The sequence below is a fragment of the Scyliorhinus canicula genome, chromosome 12, assembly GCF_902713615.1.
Source record: "Scyliorhinus canicula chromosome 12, sScyCan1.1, whole genome shotgun sequence".
NCBI lineage: Eukaryota > Metazoa > Chordata > Chondrichthyes > Carcharhiniformes > Scyliorhinidae > Scyliorhinus > Scyliorhinus canicula.
Genome location: NC_052157.1, coordinates 142,135,215 through 142,158,279, shown reverse-complemented (window position 1 = coordinate 142,158,279; position 23,065 = coordinate 142,135,215). Strand labels below are relative to the sequence as shown.

Genomic DNA, 23,065 nt, shown 5'->3' with positions numbered 1-23,065 from the left:
GGCACAGTGGTTAGCACTGCTCCCTCACAGTCCAGGGACCCAGGTTCAATTCCGGTCTCAGGTTACCGTCTGAATGGAGTGTGCATTTTCTCCTGTGTCTGCGTGGTTTTCCTCCTGGTGCTCTAGTTTCCTCCCACAGTCCAAGGATGTGCAAGTGAGGTGGATTGGCCATGCTAAATTACCCTTTAGTGTCCAACGGGGTTGGGTGGAGTTGCTGGATTGTGGGGATGGGGTGGAGGCGTGGTCTTAAGATGGGAGATCTTTCCAGGAGCCGGTGTGGACTCGATGGGATGACTGACCACCTTTTGCACTGTAGATTCTATGAGTGCAGGACAATGGTGCCGAAGTAAAAGATCAGCCATGATCTTATTGGCTGGTGGAGCAGGTTCAAAGGGCTAAATGGTCAACTCCAGCTCCTATTATGTTCTTTTGCAGGTTCTTATGCAAACAAGAAGGAGTATGATTTTTGACTTAGAGCTTCTAATACAAAGTTTTGTGTGATGTTACCACATTCCAGGAACTTGAGGCTCACAGATCAATGCATTCAACCCACAGTTAATTGTAAATGATTGACTTCTGTGCCAAATTCTCAATATGTGTTCCCGCCATTTAACTCTGTGCCAGCAGCTCACTAAATGTTAGCATTTATTCCCATGGTAATATGGTAGCCCAATATTACAGCAGTATTACAGCACTGGTTTCTGTAGATTGATAGCTATAATTTATTTGATTCCCCTGGTGTCATTTGAATTTTCTGGGGCTGCGTGCTTATGTTTGGCCTGAAGCTTCCAGGAATTGAAGATCAATCTCCAGGTCACTGTCATGTGCAAGCATTGGGACATTAAAAAAAAAAATATATATTTGATTTTCTTTGAACGTTTCTCCAAACCAGATGTAAAAATATTGAAAATGGGCGTGTGGCCTAGGGTGGGGGGAAAGGGTGGGTGTAGGGTGGGGTACGGTTGGTGGAAATGGCTATTTCGCTGACAGTCAAGTTATCATCCACTAGGTAATGAGTCTTTTTCCTTTCCGATTGGTGGAGGAAGGCACTACATCACAAGGATGGATGTGTTGGCCAACTAATGGCCGGAGCGTGGGGGAGACTCTTGTGATGAAACCGCCAAGAATTCATTTAATCACAGTTAGAAACACTATGCCCATTACGACTAATGTGACACAAGAACACAAAAACGTTTGCAAGGAAAGGGCTTTCTGCTCATTAAACCTGTAGCCTCTTTGACCATGAAAAACCTACCCTGTCACGGTGCCGAGGACCCGGGTTCGATTCTGGCCCCAGTCACTGTGCGGAGTTTGTACATTCTCCCCGTGTCTTCCTGGGTCGCACCCCACAAGCCAAAGATATGCAGGGTAGGTGGATTGACCGTGCTAAATTGCCCCTTAATTGGAAATTTTTAAAAAACAATTATCCTGTTGTTATGGGCCAGGGTTTAGAGAACCCCAAAGTGTATCATGGAGTTCACGTGACCCACAACTTTTAATAGATTGTGGTATGGGGAGCACATGGCCCACTCTACAGGTATGGTATAGCAGAAATGGAAAAGTATTTTTTAAAGCAAAACAATGTTTATTCTAGGAACTCAAGTTGACCTTTTTAAAACATACAGTGAACAGCTTAGCAACCATTAATTCAAATACAACCCCCAAAGACTACAACATAAGTAATCCTTTAAGCTTTCCTTTTAACAGCCATAAGATTAAAAAAGAACTTTCAACAGAAGCACATCAGGTTAAAGTCACTATTGAGAGCAGTTATTAGTTTTAAATCACCAAAGGATCGATTTACAGTTTTTAGATTACAGTGAGAGAGACTAATACTCCTTCTGGCTGGAACTGCAGCTATCCAGCTCTGAAAGCTAAACTAAAGCACACCCTGCAGCAAACAGCCAAAAACAAAACTGTAAAGCTGACAGACAGCCCAGCCCCACCCACACTCTGACATCACTGCAGTAATAAACACCCATTTCTTAAAGGTACTCTCACTACAGATATTTATATACATACCCATTTATAAACACCCATTTCTTAAAGGTACTCTCACATGACACCTCCCACCAAGAAAAAAAATAAACCATCAACTTCAAGATGGTTTCATTTTTGACCTTTTCACTAACCTTTAAGAAATGCATAGTAAATATACTTTTTTGTTTCAAAGAAAACAACACACGCAAACAGGTACAACAATATATTCCATTTGTTTTGTTTGTTCTTCTTCCTCCAACTGAAAACCTTCTTGATTGACAGTTTCTTTGAACAAGAAGGTCCTTGTATGATCTGTCCATTTCTCAACGCCTAGACATTTCTCTTTAAAGTCGGATACTTTAGTTCAATCTGATCACAGAGTCCCATGTAATTCTCCAACACATGAGCATTGGTTATCACAGCTTTCAGGCCGTCAAATGCCTGTTGAAAGTCCGCCGTCCACTGAAATTTTCGAGGTTTCTTCAGCAAGTCCATCAGTGGAGCAACTACGCTACAAAACCTTTCCACAAATGTTCGATTAAATCCACTCATGCCAAGAAATCGCATTATTTCCCATCGTCTTGAGGGTATTGGAAACTCCTCAAGGAAAGTGACTTGGGCTTTTCCAAATTCACTTTTGGCTAGGTTTACCACAAAACTCACCTCCTGAAGTTGATCGAATAACTCCATCAGATGTTTTAAATATTCTTTCCATGTCTGGCTGAAAATTAACAGATCGTCGATGTATACTGCACAATTGGGTAATCCTGAAATGACTTTGTTAGTTAACCATTGAAATGTGGCTGGGGTGTTTTTCCTGCCAAATGGCATAACTTTGAATTGGTATATACCATCTGGTGTCACAAAAGCTGTAATCTCCTTCACCCTTTCGGATAAAGGTACCTGCCAGTAACCTTCAAGTAAATCCAGTTTGGAAATAAAAGCTGATTGTCCCACTTTCTCAATGCAATCCTCCAAACGTGGGATAGGATAAGAGTCCATTCTTGTACCTGCATTCATCTTTCTATAGTCCACACACAACCTTTTGGTACCGTCTGGTTTAGGTACCATCACTATAGGTGAGCTCCATTGGCTGCAACCCACTTCAATTATGCCATTTTTAAGCATGCTCTCAATCTCTTTGTTAACCTGTGCCAATTTTAAAGGGTTAAGTCTGTATGGATGTTGTTTGATTGTAACAGCATTTCCCACATCTACATCATGTACAGCCATTTTAGTACTTCCTAATTTATCTCTACAGATTTGCCCACATGATAGCAATAACTCTTTCAGGTCAGTCCGTTTTTCCTCTGGAAGGTAACTCAACAATTTATCCCAATTTTTAAGAACATCTTCATGTTTCAATTTAATTTGAGGTATGTCAAATTCACAGTCATCTGGATTTGATTCGTCACTTTGAGTTAGAATAATTAAAACCTCCTTTTTCTCTCCTTCCCTTTCAAACTACCTTTTAAGCATATTCACATGACACACTCGGTGAGTCTTCCTTCTATCTGGTGTTTTTACCACATAATTCACCTCACTTAATTTCCTTTCAATCTGATAAGGTCCACAAAATCTTGCTTTTAATGGCTCACCTACCACTGGTAACAACACTAAAACTTTATCTCCAATGGCAAAACTAAGAACTTTGAATTTCTTGTCCGCTACCCGTTTCATCACATTTTGTGCAACTTTTAAATGTTGTCTAGCCAATTAACCTGCTGTATTTAATCGTTCCCTAAAATTTGACACATAATCCAATAATATAATTTCCGATTTCTCACTCACCAATTTTTCCTTAATCAATTTAAGTGGTCCTCTCACCTCATGACCAAAAATTAGTTCGAAAGGACTGAACTTGGTTGACTCATTAGGTGCATCCTTAATTGCAAACAGTACGAATGGAATTCTTTTCTCCCAATCCTCTGGGTAATCTTGACAATAAGCCCTCAACATTGTCTTTAATGTCTAATGCCCCCTTTCTAACACTCCCTGCGATTCTGGATGGTATACAGTTGATTTAAATTGTTTTATTTCTAAGCTATCCATAGCTTCTTTGAATTACCTTGAGGTAAAATTTGATCCTTGACCCGATTGTATTTCTGTGGGTAGTCCATATCTGGTAAAGAATTTAAGTAATTCCTCCACAATCTTTTTAGCTGTAATATTACGCACTGGAATGGCCTCTGGAAACCACGTAGACTCATCCATTATAGTCAAAAGATATTGATTCCCACTTTTTGTTTTAGGAAGCGATCCTACGCAATCAATTAGGACCCTTGTAAAAGGTTCCTCAAATGCTGGAATGGGGATTAAGGGTGCTGGTTGTATCACTGCTTGAGGTTTCCCTATCACTTGACATGTGTGACATGAGTGACAAAATTTAACTACATCTTTATGTAGTCCAGGCCAATAAAAATGTTTTTAGATTTTAGCTTGAGTTTTCCTTATTCCAAAATGATCTCCCACTGGTACCTCATGTGCAACTCGCAACACATCCTTTCTATACCCTCTTGGCAATACTACTTGAACTTCTGCCCACTTTTCCTCCGCCTGAATATGTAAGGGTCTCCATTTTCTCATCAAGACATTACTTTTACGGTAATAACACTCTGGTATTCACTCAGATTCCTCTTCCGTGTATGCTTTCAGATACATCTGGTTTATTTCTACATCTTTCTGTTGTAACTGTGCCAATTTTCCTGAACTAAAAATATCCGCCTCATCCTCCACCTGTTTTTGTTCTTTTTCAGTCATCTGAACAAAAATCGTTTCTGATAATTGCAGTTTAACGTCATCTTCACTCTTTGATTTATCCTCTTGTCTTAACCTGTGACTTTGCAACCTTGTTACTACACAATCCAGAAAAATCCCAGGATATTCGTCCTTCAGCACTTCAGTTGTCTGATTTTCCACTGGCTTATGAACCACAGTAGGCATCACTCGCACCTGTGATCCAGTTATATCATGACCCAAGATAAACTGTATTCCTGGACAAGATAGTTTCTCCATTACTCCGACTACCACCTCATCACTCTTCACTGGACTTTCCAACCTTATATAATGGAACACTACTCCTCTCACCCTGAATTCGACATATTACCACCTTTTCTGGCAACATTCTTCCCAAACTACATAACTCCACATCTCTTACCATTAAAGATTGACTAGCTCCCGTGTCTATTAAAATTGTGACTTCTTTACCTGCTCCTCCTGATACACATGAGTAAACTTTACCCACACAAGTAAATTCTTGAAAGACATCTGGCACCTTCTTATCAATCACCTCTTGATCAGGCTGTACAATCTTTTGCACCTCCTTCACCTCACTTGGGCTTTCCTTTACCACTTTATCAAACCCCACTGTCTTATACTGTTTTACCACATCAGCCTTCCCAGTGCTTTTCTTCAACCACCAACACTGACTTTACATAGCCTAGTTTATTACAGTGAAAGCATTTGAAATTTTTCATGTCTCTTCCACCTCCTGGATTTCTTTTTTTAATCTGAGGTACACTCTCATTATCTCCCATCAGATCACCTTTACCTTTACCACTTGAGTATTTCTCATGTCCCCAGTTTCTATCCCTCACAGGCTGAAACTGATGTTGGAAACCAAACTTTGATTTATGAACTAATTCATAATCATCTGCCATTTCTGCTGCTAATCTTACAGTTTTAACCCTCTGTCCTTCCACATGAGTTCTCACTACATCAGGAATTGAAGTTTTAAACTCCAAAAGTATAATTTCTCTGAGAGCTTCATACGTTTGGTCTGTTTTCAAAGCCCTTATCCACCTATCAAAATTACACTGTTTGATCCTTTCAAACTCCATGTATGTTTGACCAGGTTCTTTCCTTAAATTTCTAAACCTTTGTCTGTAGGCTTCAGGCGCTAGTTCATTTGCGCCTAAGATGGATTTTTTCACCTCCTCATACGTCCCAGATACCTCCTCCGGCAGTGATGCAAACACTTCACTAGCCCTACCTACCAGCTTTGTTTGAATCAGTAATACCCACATGTCCTGTGGCCATTTCATTTGTTTTGCTACTTTCTCAAATGAAATGAAAAAGGCTTCTACCTCCTTATCATCAAACCTGGGCAATGTTTGGATATATTTAAATAGATCCCCACCAAGCCTTCAACTGTGAGACTCTTTCTCACTTTCCTCATCACTATCCTCCAACTGTACGTTTCCCTTTACGCCTGCCAATTTTAACTGACTGTCATGTTTCATGGTCATTTTCTGAAGTTCAAACTCTCTCTCTATCTTTTTCCCTGATCTGTATCTACCTTTCTCTTTCTTTTTCCTCTCTACCTCTTTCGTATTCAAGCTGCTTTAATTCTTTCTCATGTTCCATTTGTTTAATTTGTAACTGAATTCTTGCCATTTCCAATGAGTCAAATTGTATCTCAGGCAACTTTAAATGCTTAGCCACCGCCATAATTATGTCGTCTTTTCTCATTTTGTCATGTAATGTTAACTGCAATGTTTTTTGCCAAATATAACAGTCTGCTTTTAGTCTCCGTCCGCAAGGTACTGCGTGTGACCGTCTCCACCGTCAAAAACTTCAGAGCCTCTGAAAGAGCCATTGTCCACAACACACTCCTCACTTAAATTAGAATACCACATCTGAAAAGCAACCACAATATGCTCACCCCTCACTGTCTTTATGTTCACTCAGCCAATCCAATAGATAGACTTTTATCCCGGACGAGGCCCCAATTTGTTATGTGCCATGGTTTAGAGAACCCCAAAGTGTATCATGGAGTTCACCTGGCCCACAACGTTTAATAGATTATGGTATGGGGAGCACACGGCCCATTCTACAGGTGTGGTACAGCAGAAATGGAAAAGTATTTTTTAAAGCAAAACAATGTTTATTCTATGAATTCAAGGTAACCTTTTTAAAACATACAGTGAACATCTTAGCAACCATTAATTCAAATACAACCCCCAAAGAATACAAAGTGTATTCTTTAAGCGTTCCTTTTAACATCCATAAGACTTAAAAAAGAACTTTTAACAGAAGCACATCAGGTTAAAGTCACCACTGAGAGCAGTTATTAGTTTTAAATCACCAAAGGATCGATTTACAGTTTTTAGATTACAGAGAGAGACTAATACCTCTTCTGGCTGTGACTTCAGCTATGCAGCTCGGAAAACGAAACTAAAGCACATCCTGCAGCAAACAGCCTAAATGAAAGTAAAAAGCTAACAGACAGCCAAGCTCCACCCACACTCTGACATCACTGCAGTAATAAACACCTATTTCTGAAAGGTACTCTCACTACAGATATTTATATACACACCCATTTATAAACACCCATTTCTTAAAGGTACTCTCACTACAGATATTTATATACACACCCATTTATAAACACCCAATTCTTAAAGGTACTCTCACATGATGCTGTCATTTACCTATTTAATCGCGTGGAGAATAGCCTGTATAACGTCAAAGGTCAAACAAGGGAAAATTCAGAACATTTATCTATACTCATTTCCCACATATCCTTGCTTCCCAGCCAAAGTAACACAGAAAATATTGTATATTATTTGATGACCATCACCTCATTTGTCTCTATGGCCTCCTCCTCCAATCTCAACTTGATCATTTGTATAGCTCCTTTGTTAAAGACTTAATTGACGCAACAACATTCATTGCTCTTTCTGAGAGTTAACTCCACACACCCAACAGTTTTATTTATGACTTTTTTCCCCAAGTATCTTTGCCTAAAAAGCAAGCATTAGTGGAATTTTTCATTTCCTGTATTGATTACAGGCTACTCTGATTAAATATTTTGGCACAATGCTTTATATTTAATGTTTTTTGGACAAGATCATATTCAAGATGGACTCATGCCTAAGGCCAAAGCATTTGGAATCAGGGAACAGATAGCGGAATAGATAGCAAGTTGGTTACAAAACAGAGGGTCACCAAGGCTCCTTAGGCAGCACCTTCCAAACCCATGACTCCTACCATTGAGAAGTCCAAGGGCAGCAACTGCATGGGACACCAGCACCTGGCGGTTCCCCGCCAAGCTACTCACCATCGTGACTCTGAAATATATCACCGTTCCTTCACTGTCGCGGGGTCAAAATCCTGAAACATCCTTCCTGTAGTACATGGACTGCAGCAGTTCAAGAAGGCAGCCCAAACACCACCTTTGCAAAGGCATTTGGGGATGGGCAATAAATGCTGGTTACACCCACATCCCGTGAATGAATAACAAGAAGGAGTCAAAAACTCAGACCGGCGAAAGGTAGGAAGTGGTATTCCACAGGGATCAGTAGAGTTCACAATTGGGAACTGTAATTAATAAGGGAGGAAGAGAGAAACGTGGAATACATTGCAAAGCTTGCAGAATGGGTGTGGATTTGGAAAATGAATTTCAATATGGGAATGTGCGTGGTGGTGCATTTTGATAGGAAGAATAAAGTGGACGCATATTGCTTGGGTGTAGGAGCTCAGTGGCATAATAATTATGTTACCAGACTACTAAATAATCCAGACACATGAGTTCAAATCCTCTGAAGTTGCCCTGCTTTGTATTCATCAGTGGTGCGCTGTCGTCAGCAGTGGCATTCTCTGTTCTTGCCGCTAGCCAATAAGATTCCCCATTATGGCAACCCCACGCCTGCAGGAAACCCGCGGGCGGGAGTGCGCTGCCGGTGAAACGGAGAATCCCGCCAGCAGAGAATGTGCCTGTACAGCTTTCCCAAGGGCAGTTAGGAAGGGGAAATAAATACTGGCCTTGCAAATGGCACCCATATCCTGCGAATAAATAATAAAAAACGTCTGAATAGGTTACTGGAACAAAAGGAAACACAATCCACTAGACGTAGCAGCACAGGTTAATAAGATCATACAGAAAAACAAACCAAGCACTGGATTTTATTTCTTGAGAGTTAACATTGAAAAATAGAGAAGTTGTACTAAACTTGCATTGGACTTATAATAGATTACTCTTTGAGTACTACGCACACAATCTCCATATTATAAAAATAATATAGAGGTACTGGAGAAGTTATGAAAAGATTTACATGGATGATACCAGAACTGAGAAGATGTGATGTACTTCAACAAGCTAGTGATAGTGTCTCGAATTACAGAAGGCTGAGGGGAAACCTGATAGATTTCTTTAAGATAGTGAAAAGGTTTGATAGAGTAGATTCGGAAACTATTCAGAAGGACAGAGTGCATGGTAAGGGAGGTGGTGTTGCTCTGTTATTTAAGGATGACATCCGGGCAATAGTAAGGGATGACATCGGTGCTATGGAGGATAAGGTTGAATCCATTTGGGTGGAAATCAGGAATAGTAAGGCGAAAAAGTCACTGATAGGAGTAGTCTATCGGCCACCAAATAGTAAATTTATGGTGGGCAGGCAATAAACAAAGAAATAACTGATGCATGTAGAAATGGTACAGCAGTTATCATGGGGGATTCTAATTTACATGTCGATTGGTTTAACCAGGTCAGTCAAGGCAACCTTGAGGAGGAGTTTATAGAATGTATCCGCGATAGTTTCCTAGAACAGTATGTAATGGAACCTGAAATGAAATGAAATAAAATGAAATGAAATGAAAATCGCTTATTGTCACGAGTAGGCTTCAATGAAGTTACTGTGAAAAGCCTGTGAAAAACCTACGAGGGAACTAGCGGTCCTAGATCTTGTCCTGTGTAATGAGACAGGATTGATTCATGATCTCATAGTTAGGGATCCTCTCGGAAGGAGCGATCACAATATGGTGGAATTTAAAATACAGATGGAGGGTGAGAAAGTAAAATCAAATACTCGTGTTTTGTGTTTAAACAAAGGAGATTAAAATGGGATGAGAGAAGAACTAGCTAAGGTAGACTGGGCGCAAAGACTTTATGGTGGAACAGTTGAGGAACAGTGGAGAACCTTCCAAGCGATTTTTCACAGTGCTCAGCAAAGGTTTATACCAACAAAAAGGAAGGACGGTAGAAAGAGGGAAAATTGACCGTGGATATCTAAGGAAATAAGGGAGAGTATCAAATTGAAGGAAAAAGCATATAAAGTGGCAAAGATTGGTGGGAGACTAGAGGACTGGGAAATTTTTAGTGGGCAACAGGAAGCTACTAAAAAAGCTATAAAGAAGAGTAAGATAGAGTATGAGAGTAAACTTGCTCAGAATATAAAAACAGACAGCAAAAGTTTTTACAAATATATAAAACAAAAAAGAGTGGCTAAGGTAAATATTGGTCCTTTAGAGGATGAGAAGGGAGTTTTAATAATGGGAGATGAGGAAATGGCTGAGGAACTGAACAGGTTTTTTGGGTCGGTCTTCACAGTGGAAGACACAAATAAAATGCCAGCGACTGATAGAAATGAGGCTATGGTAGGTGAGGACCTTGAGAGGATTGTTATCACTAAGGAGGTAGTGATGGGCAAGCTAATGGGGCTAAAGATAGACAAGTCTCCTGGCCCTGATGGAATGCATCCCAGAGTGCTAAAAGAAATGGCTAGGGAAATTGCAGATGCACTAATGATGATTTACCAAAATTCACTAGACTCTGGGGTGGTCCCGGTGGATTGGAAATTAGAAAACGTGACACCACTGTTTAAAAAAGGAGGTAGGCAGAGAGCAGGAAATTATAGGCCAGTGAGCTTAACTCGGTAGTAGGGAAGATGCTGCAATCTAGCATCAAGGAAGAAATAGCGAGGCATCTGGATAGAAATTGTCCCATTGGGCAGACGCAGCATGGGTTCATAAAGGGCAGGTCGTGCCTAACTAATTTAGTGGAATATTTTGAGGACATTACCAGTGCAGTAGATAACGGGGAGCCGATGGATGTGGTATATCTGGATTTCCAGAAAGCCTTTGACAAGGTGCCACACAAAAGGTTGCTGCATAAGATAAAGATGCATGGCATTAAGGGTAAAGTAGTAGCATTGATAGAGGATTGGTTAATTAATAGAAAGCAAAGAGTGGGGATTAATGGGTGTTTCTCTGGTTGGCAATCAGTAGCTAGTGGTGTCCCTCAGGGATCCGTGTTGGGCCCACAATTGTTCACAATTTACATAGATGATTTGGAGTTGGGGACCAAGGGCAATGTGTCCAAGTTTGCAGATGACACTAAGATGAGTGGTAAAGTGAAAAGTGCAGAGGATACTGGAAGTCTGCCGAGGGATTTGGATAGGTTAAGTGAATGGGCTAGGGTCTGGCAGATGGAATGCAATGTTGACAAATGTGAGGTTATCCATTTTGGTAGGAATAACAGCAAACTGGATTATTATTTAAACGATAAAATATTAAAGCATGCCGCTGTTAAGAGAGACCTGGGTGTGCTGGTGCATGAGTCACAGAAAGTTGGTTTACAGGTCCTACAGGTGATTAAGAAGGCAAATGGAATTTTGTCCTTCATTGCTAGAGGGATGGAGTTTAAGACTAGGGAGGTTATGTTGCAATTGTATAAGGTGTTAGTGAGGCCACACCTGGAGTATTGTGTTCAGTTTTGGTCTCCTTACTTGAGAAAGGACATACTGGCACTGGAGGGTGTGCAGAGGAGATTCACTAGGTTAATCCCAGAGCTGAAGGGGTTGGATTATGAGGAGAGGTTGAGTAGACTGGGACTGTACTCGTTGGAATTTAGAAGGTTGAGGGGGGATCTTATAGAAACATTTAAAATGATGAAGGGAATAGATAGGATAGATGTGGGCAGGTTGTTTCCACTGGCGGGTGAAAGCAGAACTAGGGGACATAGCCTCAAAATAAGGGGAAGTAGATTTAGGACTGAGTTTAGGAGGAATTTCTTCACCCAAAGGGTTGTGAATCTATGGAACTCCTTGCCCAGTGAAGCAGTTGAGGCTCCTTCATTACATGTTTTTAAGGTAAAGATAGATAGTTTTTTGAAGAATAAAGGGATTAAGGGTTATGGTGTTCGGGCCGGAAAGTGGAGCTGAGTCCACAAAAGATCAGCCATGATCTAATTGAATGGCGGAGCAGGCTTGAGGGGCCAGATGGCCTACTCCTGCTCCTAGTTCTTATGTTCTTATGTTCTTATGCAGAGAAGATGGTTCCACTTACGGGTGGCGTCCAAACATAGACGGGGCTCAAAACAGTCAAATGCAGTCGGGAATTCAGGAAAAACCCTTTACCCAATGGTTGGGCAGCACGGTAGCACACGTGGCTAGTCCTGTGGCTTCACAGCGCCAGGGTCCCAGATTCGATTCCCCGCTGGGTCACTGTCTTTGCGGAGTCTGCACGTTCTCCCCGTGTCTGCGTGGGTTTCCTCCGGGTGTTCCGGTTTCTTCCCACAGTCCAAAGACATGCAGGTTAGGTGGATTGGTCATGCTATATTGCCCTTAGTGTCCAAAAAGGTTAGGAGGGGTTGTTGGGTTATGGGGATAGGGTGGAAGTGAGGGCTTAAGTGGGTCGATGCAGACTCGATGGGCCGAATGGCCGCCTTCTGCACTGTATGTTCTATGTATCTATGTTTGGTAAGGAGTACCCGAAGGAGTAGTTGAGGCAGTTAAAACAGGCGTATTTAAGGGGAAGGCCGAGGAAACCTGCCCATTTCAGTATACTCTCGATGTAAATTGATTATTTTTTTGCAAAATAAAAATCCTCTCATGCATCCTTATAGGTTTATGGAGCTTCAAATGTGGAACTCGTTACCAGGACAAGAACAGAGCACCTCTCAGACCAGAACAAGAGTAAAAGCAAAGGTAAGTAAAGGAGTGCATTACTGTGCCTGCGATGAGCATGTTTAAACAAGTAAAGCAGTGATAGCCCCAATAAAACAAGCACTGGGAAAAAGGAACAACGAAAAGTGGCAAAGCATTCTATTCCTTACAGACAATAATAACTAAATATGTCTGGAACAGGGGTAGTGTCAATAGGTCTGCAATAGGGGGAAGGTAAAGGTTAGTTTTGAAAAGGGATATTAAAAATTAAATACACCCAATATCCTCTGTCTGTGGGAGATTTGTTAGGAGTAGCAGGAGCGTGAACTTTGGAAGCCATCTCTCCCCATATCCACACCCCGTTGTTGAATACATGGCTGTCACTCCAGTAAAAATATAATCGACGCAATATGTTTTCCAAATTAGATCCAATCCAACTCCCGTATATTATATCACTGCCCATTTATTCTCAGGATACAGATTTCACATGGCAGGCACAGCATTAAATGTATGAGAATGAGGTGTTTGGCAAGGGCTTTCAAAGCCATGATCCAATTGGATGGTTTTGATGAGATTATAAACTACAAGATTGAAACTCAAGATGTCAAGCAGGCATTATACTAGCAACATTCATCAGGGGACTACTGTAAAATGACAAAATTAGAAAGTCTTGTATTGATGGCTAGCCTAGTTATGACAGCTTTCTGCAACGCTACGAAGCAAGCCATGTTGAGATAGTCGACAAACCATGAACTACTTAGGAGCTTTAGAAAGAAACTAATGGTTTAGGGGGATAACCGTGTGTTGGCATCACATGAGGGGCAGCACGGTAGCATGGTGGTTAGCATAAATGCTTCACAGCTCCAGGGTCTGAGGTTCGATTCCCGGCTGGGTCACTGTCTGTGCGGAGTCTGCACGTCCTCCCCGTGTGTGAGTGGGTTTCCTCCGGGTGCTCCGGTTTCCTCCCACAGTCCAAAGATGTGCGGGTTAGGTGGATTGGCCATGCTAAATTGCCCGTAGTGTCCTAATAGTAAGGTTAAGGGGGGTAGTTGTTGGGTTGCGGGTATAGGGTGGATACATGGGTTTGAGTAGGGTGATCATTGCTCGGCACAACATTGAGGGCCTTAGGGCCTGTTTTGTGCTGTACTGTTCTATGTTCTATGTTCTATGACTGATCCGACAGTAATACCAGTTAATTTATCTCCTGGAAGAATGCAGAAAATTACATTTTATCTTACTGTAGAATAATATTAAAGATTAAAATATTTACACATTCATCTTCACCAGACTGAGAACTTCAAGCTAAAGATTTAATTTAGATTTACTCGCTTCAGGAATGATTTAATTAACTAAGGTATGAATATTGCAAATTATTTTTTTTTACAATAAATGCCTTATAAAAACCCTGATGTAAGCATGCCAGTTTGAGGTTAATTAGTTGTATTTAATATGGAGTAGAAAAGCAATCTGACTATAAAGACATGATGTGGAGATGCCGGCGTTGGACTGGGGTGAGCACAGTAAGAAGTCTAACAACACCAGGTTAAAGTCCAACAGGTTTGTTTCAAACACGAGCTTTCGGAGCACTGCTCCTTCCTCAGGTGACTGTCAGCCTGAAGAAGGAGCAGTGCTCCGAAAGCTTGTGTTTGAAACATACCTGTTGGACTTTAACCTGGTGTTGTTAGACTTCTTACTATAAAGACAGGCTGTGGGTGATTATTCCAGATGTGTCCAGCCTCTTAGTAATGTGCTACTTGTGCTCCCTATGGGTGGAAGCACGAGATGAGACCCATATGACGCGAGGCATTCGATATTAGTGAGGTAGCAGAGATCTAACTCCAGGGCAAAAATAATTTTCTCTCAGAAAAATATTTTTACAGGGGAAACATTTTTTTGCGTAAATACCATGATTGCTTCGTCAAAGTCAGCACCATAACTGTTTTACATGCTGATGTTGTTCGGCTTTGCTATCTGGGGGCAAAGAGCTGGTGCTGCACCACCCATTTGCATTTCTCAACCCCAGATTGTGTTTTTTTTTAAATTGTTTCAAACTCTAGGGCACCGACGACACAAACCTGTTTCACCAGCGTCCACTCTGTTGGTCCACCAACAAGTTACCCCACCGAACAGCCAGAAGATCAGAAGTAAAGTGTTTTTATATTTGTTTAAATTTCAAGTGTTCATTTTAGTGACCTCTGAGTAAGCTTATGACAGTGGAACCTCTATTATCCATATTCCTATTCGCTTTCCGCAACCAATTATCTGCTGAATATTTCACAGGACAAAAAAACCTTAAGCAAGATGTCACCAGGTTTGCCCTGCCCCCTTTTTGTTGCTTGTGTTTCATCTCCTTTTGTTACCGAATCAAACGACGTTTATTGTTAATTGTTCCGCGCTTGTCTTCATTCCTGCGCCGAGGGTATTGCTGCGCTGTTAGAAGATCAGGTTTTGGAGACTCTCAATTATTCACCAATTTCCATAATCCACTCCATCTGGTGGATAATGGAGTTTCCGCTGTACTTTCATAGGATTTCATTCAGCCTTATGAAAAATTGATAACCGGGAACTCCCTGAAGCTGTTGGCAGGCTGAGAATTATGTTTCAGTAAAAGACTCCTTTGTCTCAACGCATAGCAGTCCAATTTTGAATGAAGGCAGGAGGAGAGAAATATTGAACAAAGGAAAATGAGCTGAATATAAATTAACAATGCCCCTCGGTGCCAATGTTGCTCATCACAGACCCCTCCCTAAATGACAACGTTGGTGTTTATGTCATTTTATATCACCTGTGTATCTTTCACTGGGAAAGGTTTGGTTACAGATGTTGATTTCTGGGTCTGCTAGAATACATAATTATATTCCTTATGCTCCTTCAATCCGAAGATTTTACCAGTCTGTCTGGGATGTTCCCAAGGTGCTGGGCGGAGATCCATATCGGTCAGCAATGCTAAACATGCACTGTTGGCCTGCAGGGCTTGGGACAGTCACCAATATGGGAGGCTAATATTAAATGCTATTGGAGCACACCGTTTGTGTGTTCTGCCGCTAACAGTCTTCGTCAAAGGCTGAAATCCTGATCCAGGATAGTACCACTACCTCTGGCACAAGATGACAATTTACATTTAGGACACAGTACACTCTGCAATCGTGCTGTTGATATTGAAGGCAACCATACCCCATCTGAAATTGCATTTAAATGGAATGTTAGTAATCAGATTAGGGTACACAAGTGCGGCAAGTGTACAGAACCATTTATGGCGCTCTCTGGTGATTCTGAAAGGGACTGCATACTCCCCACATTAGAAAAAAAAGATAAATACATTTTAAAACAATGGGTCTCTGCTCTACTTGGTCATAATTTAAAACTACTAAATGTTCCTGTGTCTAAATGGACTTCCTGTCTACAAAACCTGACATCCTTGCGCTACTTTGTCAGTTTTTACATTACCTTCTCCCAGTCTAGACGTCCATGTCAATTTTATGATGGAAAATGCCTATATACACTTACCATGTAATGATACCCTCTAATAACCAATAGCTCTTTAGTGTAGTATTCTTTTTTTTTAATGTTTTTTTTATTGAGTTTTCATATTTTATATACAACATATTACAAATTATTAGAGAAAAAAAACACACGCGAAAATTAACATGTATATTTACAGGTAAGCATCTTCATAATAACAATTGTGGCCGCCCCCTTTAGCCGGCATACATATTTTACATTCCCCAATATAGCCGAGGCACATGTTTATAGGCATTTATTTATAGTTTGGTTTTGGGCCTTAGCTTGCCATCAAACCCCCATAACGAACCCCCCCGGCTACCTTCCCCCGATTCCCGTCCATTTTCCCCTGATTCCTGGCCACCCGACTATTCTTCCTCTTGTTTGTTGGCCACAAACAGGCCCCGGAACAATTGCATGAGTGGCTCCCACGTTCTGTGGAAGCTGTTGTCTGACCCTCTGATGGCGAATTTGATTTTCTCCATTTGGAGAGATTCCGAGAGGTCGGACAGCCTGTCTGCAGCTCTGGGCGGTGCTGCTGACCGCCAGCCAAACAGGATTCTATGGCAGGCGATCAGGGAGGCAAAGGCAAGGGCGTCCGCCCTCCTCCCCAGGAATAGATCTGGCTGGTCTGAAACCCCGAAGACCGCCACTATCGGGCATGGCTCCACCCTCACCCCCGCCACTTTGGATATAGCCTCGAAGAAGGCTGTCCAGTACTCCACAAGTCTGGGGCAAGACCAGAACATGTGGGCGTGGTTGGCCGGGCCTCTTTGGCACCGTTCACATCTGTCCTCCACCTCCGGGAAGAACCTACTCATACGGTTTCTTGTTAAGTGGGCTCTATGTACCACTTTTAGTTGCGTCAGGCCGAGCCTTGCGCACGTGGAGGTGGAGTTGACCCTATGCAATGCTTCGCTCCAGAGTCCCCACCCTATCTCCATCCCCAGGTCGTCCTCCCATTTCATTCTTGTTGCGTCCAGTACGGTGTCGTCCCTTTCTACCAGTTGGTCATACATGTCGCTACAGTTCCCTTTCTCTAGGATACTTGCGTCCAGTAGGTCGTCCAGTAGTGTCTGTCGTGGCGGTTGTGGGTACGTCCTTGTCTCCTTTCGTAGGAAGTTTTTGAGTTGCAGGTACCGTAGCTCGTTCCCCCCCAGCTAGTCGAAATTTCTCTGTCAGTTCGTCCAGTGTTGCGATCCTGTCGTCCGTGTATAGGTCCCTGACTGTCAGTGTCCCCCCGTCCTGCCTCCACCTTTTGAAGGTGGCGTCAGTCAGTGCTGGTGTGAACCTATGGTTGTTGCAGATGGGAGCCTTGTCCGACATTTTGTACAGGCCAAATTGCTGCCGCAGTTGGTTCCAGGATTTGAGGGTGGCTGTCACCACTGGGCTACTGGAGTGTTTTTTGGGTGGGGATGGGAGTGCTGCCGTGGCGAGGGCCCGGAGGGAGGTCCCCATGCAGGAGGCCTCCTCCGCACGTACCCACTCGGCTTCTGGCTCCTGGATCCATCCCCTTACTCGCTCGGCTGTTGCCGCCCAGTGGTAGAATTGTAGATTCGGGGGGGCTAGCCCCCCACTGGATTTTGTTTTTTGTAGGACCTTCTTTGGGATCCTAGCATTTTTACCCCCCCATACGAACGCCTTTCAAAGTGCTGGACAAACTAGTGTAGTATTCTTTAGGTTCTACTGCGAAGAATCTCATTCCTGATTCACATTTTCAATCCTTAATGGGATGCATTTTGCACAGAATTGCTTTCTGGTCCGGTTAGTTATTGACAAGTCAGCAACACCTCAGTACTCATTTTGAAGAGGATTGTATGCAGTCTGGGTCTGTACTTAGAAATATTTTTATTTATTTTTTATTCTGCCAATTAAGGGCCAATTTTGGCGTGGCCAATCCACCTACCCTGCACAGCATTGGGTTGTGGGCATGAGACCCATACAGACACGGGGAGAACGTGCAAACTCCACACGGACATTGACCCGGGGCCAGGATCAAACACGGGTCCTTGACACCATGAGGCAGCAGTGCTAACCACTGTGCCACCGCGCCGTTCTCTGTACTTATAAATATAACCCAGCTTTGTGGATTGTAGCCTGATCCCTGGGACTGAGGACTGAATAAAAGTGACATTACTTCTGAAAGAATATGAACAATGCAAAAATGAAGCGATTTGACACTTAATAATTCCATAGAACAATCACTATAAATCAGCACAAACTCATATTTAATGATTAGTTAATTGAATCAACCTTGAAGCTCATCATAAATATACTGGACAGTAATCAGTATGTGACTAGGTTTGTGTGCAGTTCAAGTCATTGTACTTAAGAACACAAGTGGTGGAAATTGGTGACAAACTATTCACCAGATTGAGATAGTGTGATGATAAAATGAATAACATACACACTAGAAATACAGAGTTCCAAGTGATGGCTTAATTAACACAACCAAAAGCTGAAAACTTCAGGCAATATATCAAGACGATCTGAACACATTTCTCTTTGACAGCTTAATGCCGAATACAATACAATTAGAATTCCTCATTGATCATTTTTATGTTATTTTTCTTAAGTAGAAAATCTCATCAGAAGTTTTGCCTCTCGAAAGAAAGAGTTGAATTCAAACAGTTCGAACTCAGCAGGTTTACATCTTTAATGCAGAGATCAATCATTGGACGGCACGGTCGCACAGTGGTTAGCACTGTCGCTTTACAGCTCCAGGGTCCCAGGTTCGATTCCCGGCTTGGGTCACTGTCTGTGCGGAGTCTGTACGTTCTCCCCGTGTCTGCGTGGGTTTCCTCCGGGTGCTCCGGTTCCTTCCCACAGTCCAAAGATGTGCAGGTTAGGTGGATTGGCCATGCTAGATTGCCCTTAGTGTTCAAAGGGGTTGGGTGGGGTTGCTGGGTTACAGATATGGGGCGGCGGTGTGGCTTTAAGTGGGGTGCCCTTTCCAAGGGCCGGTGCAGACATGATGGGCCAAATGGCCTCCGTCTGCACTCTAAATTCTATGCCTCTGTCTAAACACACTTGCCATAGAACCAACACTGCAGTGAAAATGCCACTTGTCTTTTTCAGGAAGTAAAACTCCTCTCCAGTCTTTCCTGGGCATTGCAGAGCAACATGTTGGACCACACAACGGGGTTGGTATTGGAAATTTTGTTCTGCTGCTTCAGCCAGTTCTTTTGTTATTTCTTATAGACCCTGCAATATCAAGTCAAAATCTGCTCTCTGTCACGGAATATTATAAACTAACTTTTTTTGAAGCTTTCAAACAGTTTTTCAGAAGTATATTGTGTTGAAGTGTTTCTTTATCTGTCATAAAAAAGCAGAATATGCTGGAAAAACTCAGCAGGCCTGGCAGCACCTATGGAGAAAGAAACAGAGTTAATGGGCAGTATTTAACAGAAACATTTCTAAGTTCCTTTGTGGCGGGTTTTGGTGGTTTGCTTTGGTGGTTCAGTGGTAGTATTCTCTTTGTGGCGGGTTTTGGCGGGAGATTCCCGCAGGCTCTGCCGGCAAGTTCCCCACCACTATCAAAGGACACTTAGTGACCTTTTGGGGCCCTGGGGAGTTTCTCACCAGTTTAGCTCACACTTGGGCCGCAATTTCACTAAAAGGGAACAAAGCGCCAAAGTGAGTGTGTTTAGCTCACAGCTCCGAGAAACACATGGCTATAAAATGCCACTTGCTTTAGATAAGAGGCCTCAGCGGGGAACCCGCGGCTGAAGCTGTACATAGCCCCGTTTTCGACACTGAGGAACTCTGGAGAGAAATGTGATGGGTTTTATACTGTTTAATACTATTTAAGAGGGGATGAAGCAAAATGCTCTTAATCTGTCATTCCTGGTTAATGTGAATGTGGGGGAAATGGTTTATTTGAGAATGAGAAAGCTGGATGACCCATAGGGCACTACACAAGTTTCAAAGAGTAGGAAAGAAGGTAACGCCCATAGTGATTGCTGAGTTTGGGTCATGCATTTTGTCATGCGCATTATTTAATGACTGGGTGCAACTTTTAACCAGGGTAAGGAATCCTAAACAAGAGAAAGGATTTTGGTGGCAGTTCTTCTGAGCATACCTTCAGCGGGAATCCCCAATAAGTAGCATAAACAGCCATGCGTGCTGTTCCTCCAAGGTTTCTGCTGACCATCCACACCCCATCTATGCTGAGCCATTGGGAAAATCCCTGTAAAAATTCAACTCATTAATCCTGACTATGTGCTCAATTCGCCAAAATTTCACTACCCTGCGAAAACGTAACCATTTATAGAAAGCAGTACCCGAATTGTCTTTTAAGAGTCAAACTCTTGTCTTGCAAAAATATTGCCTGCACTCCAGTTTGCATAAGACTGAAGGCCCATTTGTTTAGTGATTGATTTTGAGTCTAATGCAGGGGTTTCAAGGGTTTTCGCTGGAGTTTTCCAAGTCACATTCTGGAGTACTGTCTATTTATACCGAGGACCTTAGGTTTACAACCAAATAAATCCCATTCTCTTTTACCTGGGACTCAGGATTTTCACTGTTCCAGGGGTTGCATCCCTGATTCACTTGGTTTTCCAGGAAAACTGCAGATCAGTCACCCTGTACCCTGATGTGATTGTACTTCGGATATATTCAACAAGGCTGAGTTATAATGATTTCCGTTTCATTGCTGTTAAATCCAGCCCTTTGTAACATTTGTCGGAGCTGCTGTAATTAGCTTGTATCATTTTGTGATCTAGGCATTCATTACTCAGACATTCAGCAATACCAATCCAACATCTATTACGCCAGAGGAGTACTTCAACTTGAACTTTGAACTGGGAAGCCGAGATATTGGACGTCCCATGGAGCTCACCACGAAAACACAGAAGTAAGCTGAAAGCCTCTTTCATGGTCTGTAACTGCGAATAAACGCGATGTAGATCCTTGTGTGCTGCTCTGGTCGTAACATGACAAACACATAACAAGGACTCTGGCCCCCTTTAGTAAATGTCACAGCTTACAGCACTGAAACATCATACTCCTCCTACAATGAAACAAAACGCTGTGATCACAGATTCGAGTTACCAGGCAGAGGAATTAAATCCAACCGCAGGGCTGTGATTAGGTTTATAAACAGTAACAACAACTTGTATTTATATGGTCCCATTGACAAAGGAAAACATCCCTGGTTGCTACACAGTAACTTAAAGGGCTTCATGACAGGGTCTAGGCATGTAGTGTCAGTGAGCAAATTGCTTAACAGATATCAAATTGGTTAAGAAAGAAAAGTTAAAAAAGCAAGCAGAGAGTTGGGGTAACGGGTAATTATTCAAATTGGAGGAAACATCATGCTGGAATCAATATTACTCATAACTTACATTAACGATTTGTATCTTGACTCAGAATCAGAATTTACAGGCTTCCAGTAGCGACATGTAGAGAGCTGTTGCCCACGAGGTGGCTCCCGACAGACAACTGTGATTTAAGCCCTTTTGACCTGGTTTTCTGAGGAGATTTGGGTTAGATTTGGTTAGTTCGATGGGTTAATGAACCCACATCAAAGTGATGCCAAATACAAGGCTCAGCAGAAGAAAAATAAGGAATCGTCATCAAACTCGAGAGTTTTATCTGTGAAGAAAATGGCAGAGGTTCCTGTGGTGTTGGTGGCCATTCCACTACCCACTGAGCTGCTTGCAGGCCTCCTGGTGGGGAACTTAAGAAATTATGGCGGGAGGTCTATGAGGACCACGAGAGAGCAATTGAGGGGGCCATGTCCTCGATTTGAGTGGACTTGGCAAAAATAGATGAAATGATAAAGGCGCATGGCAGGGAGCTAAAGGAGGTGGAGGTGGCCCTCTCTAGGCAAAGTGCCCTGATCACCTCCCTGGAAGCGGAGAGGGTGGGAATGGCCGGTGACAACAAGGCATTAAGGGCCATGGTGGTCGATTTGGAAAATCGCTCCAGAAGACAGAACTTGAGGGTTGTCGGGTTGCCGGAGGGCTCGCAGGGTCCGAATCCGATGAAGTTTATGTTGGTGTTGTTTTGGAAGATGGTGGGGCAAATTTTGTCCTCTCCCAAGCTGGATCAGGCCCACAGGTCGTTGAGGCAGAAACCCCGTGCTAGTGAGCCACCATATGCGATCATGGTGCAATTTTATACTTAGGGGCAGCACGGTAGCATTGTGGACAGCACAATCGCTTCACAGCTCCAGGATCCCAGGTTCGATACCGGCTTGGGTCACTGTCTGTGCGGAGTCTGCACATCCTCCCCGTGCGTGCGTGGGTTTCCTCCGGGTGCTCCGGTTTCCTCCCACAGTCCAAAGATGTGCAGGTTAGGTGGATTGGCCATGATAAATTGCCCTTAGTGTCCAAAATTGCCCTTAGTGTTGGGTGGGGTTATTGGGTCATGGGATAGGGTGGAGGTGTTGACCTTTAGTAGGGTGCTCTTTCCAAGAGCCGGTGCAGACTCAATGGGCCGAATGGCCTCCTTCTGCACTGTAAATTCTATGAAATTATAGTTTTCAAGAGTTCTGCAGTGAGCAAAAGGTCATCGAGAATCCAGATGGGAGGGCCACATTGTGAAGATCAATCAGGATGTTGGAGAGGAGGTCTCTCAGTTCTACCAGCATTCAGTTATCATTAGGAAACCATCAATTGAAAGCTCGTGAGAGTCAGTCCACCTCCTCAGTAGATGGGACACACCCACCGGGTCCCCTAACCTTGGAGGAGGCAGTGCAACAGAGATGTGCCATTCAGCGTCTCATCGCCCCCAGATCACCGTATTATGAATAATAGATTCCTGAGATTAGTCTAGTAAACCTTCTCTGAACTGCTTCTAACACATTTGCATCTTTGCTTATATAAGGAGACCAATACTGGACACAGTACTCCAGATGTGGTTAGGCCACAACTGGAGTATTTCATGCAGTTTTGGTCATCATATTATAGGAAGGATGT

At 42.7% G+C, this 23,065-nt stretch overlaps 1 protein-coding gene across 2 annotated transcripts in view; it reads left to right on the top strand.

Annotated features, from left to right (window-relative positions):
- The window catches only part of ankrd13b (ankyrin repeat domain 13B), a 455,805-nt gene that overhangs the window by 372,144 nt on the left and 60,596 nt on the right, over positions 1-23,065 (top strand). The window contains exons 8-11 of one of the 2 annotated variants that reach the window (XM_038814321.1): positions 12,602-12,683; positions 14,699-14,785; positions 19,221-19,285; positions 20,867-20,997. In XM_038814321.1, coding sequence (XP_038670249.1) covers positions 12,602-12,683; positions 14,699-14,785; positions 19,221-19,285; positions 20,867-20,997 — 365 coding nt within the window. The remainder of the gene's footprint in view (positions 1-12,601; positions 12,684-14,698; positions 14,786-19,220; positions 19,286-20,866; positions 20,998-23,065) is intronic. The other variant, XM_038814322.1, reaches the window with a different exon arrangement.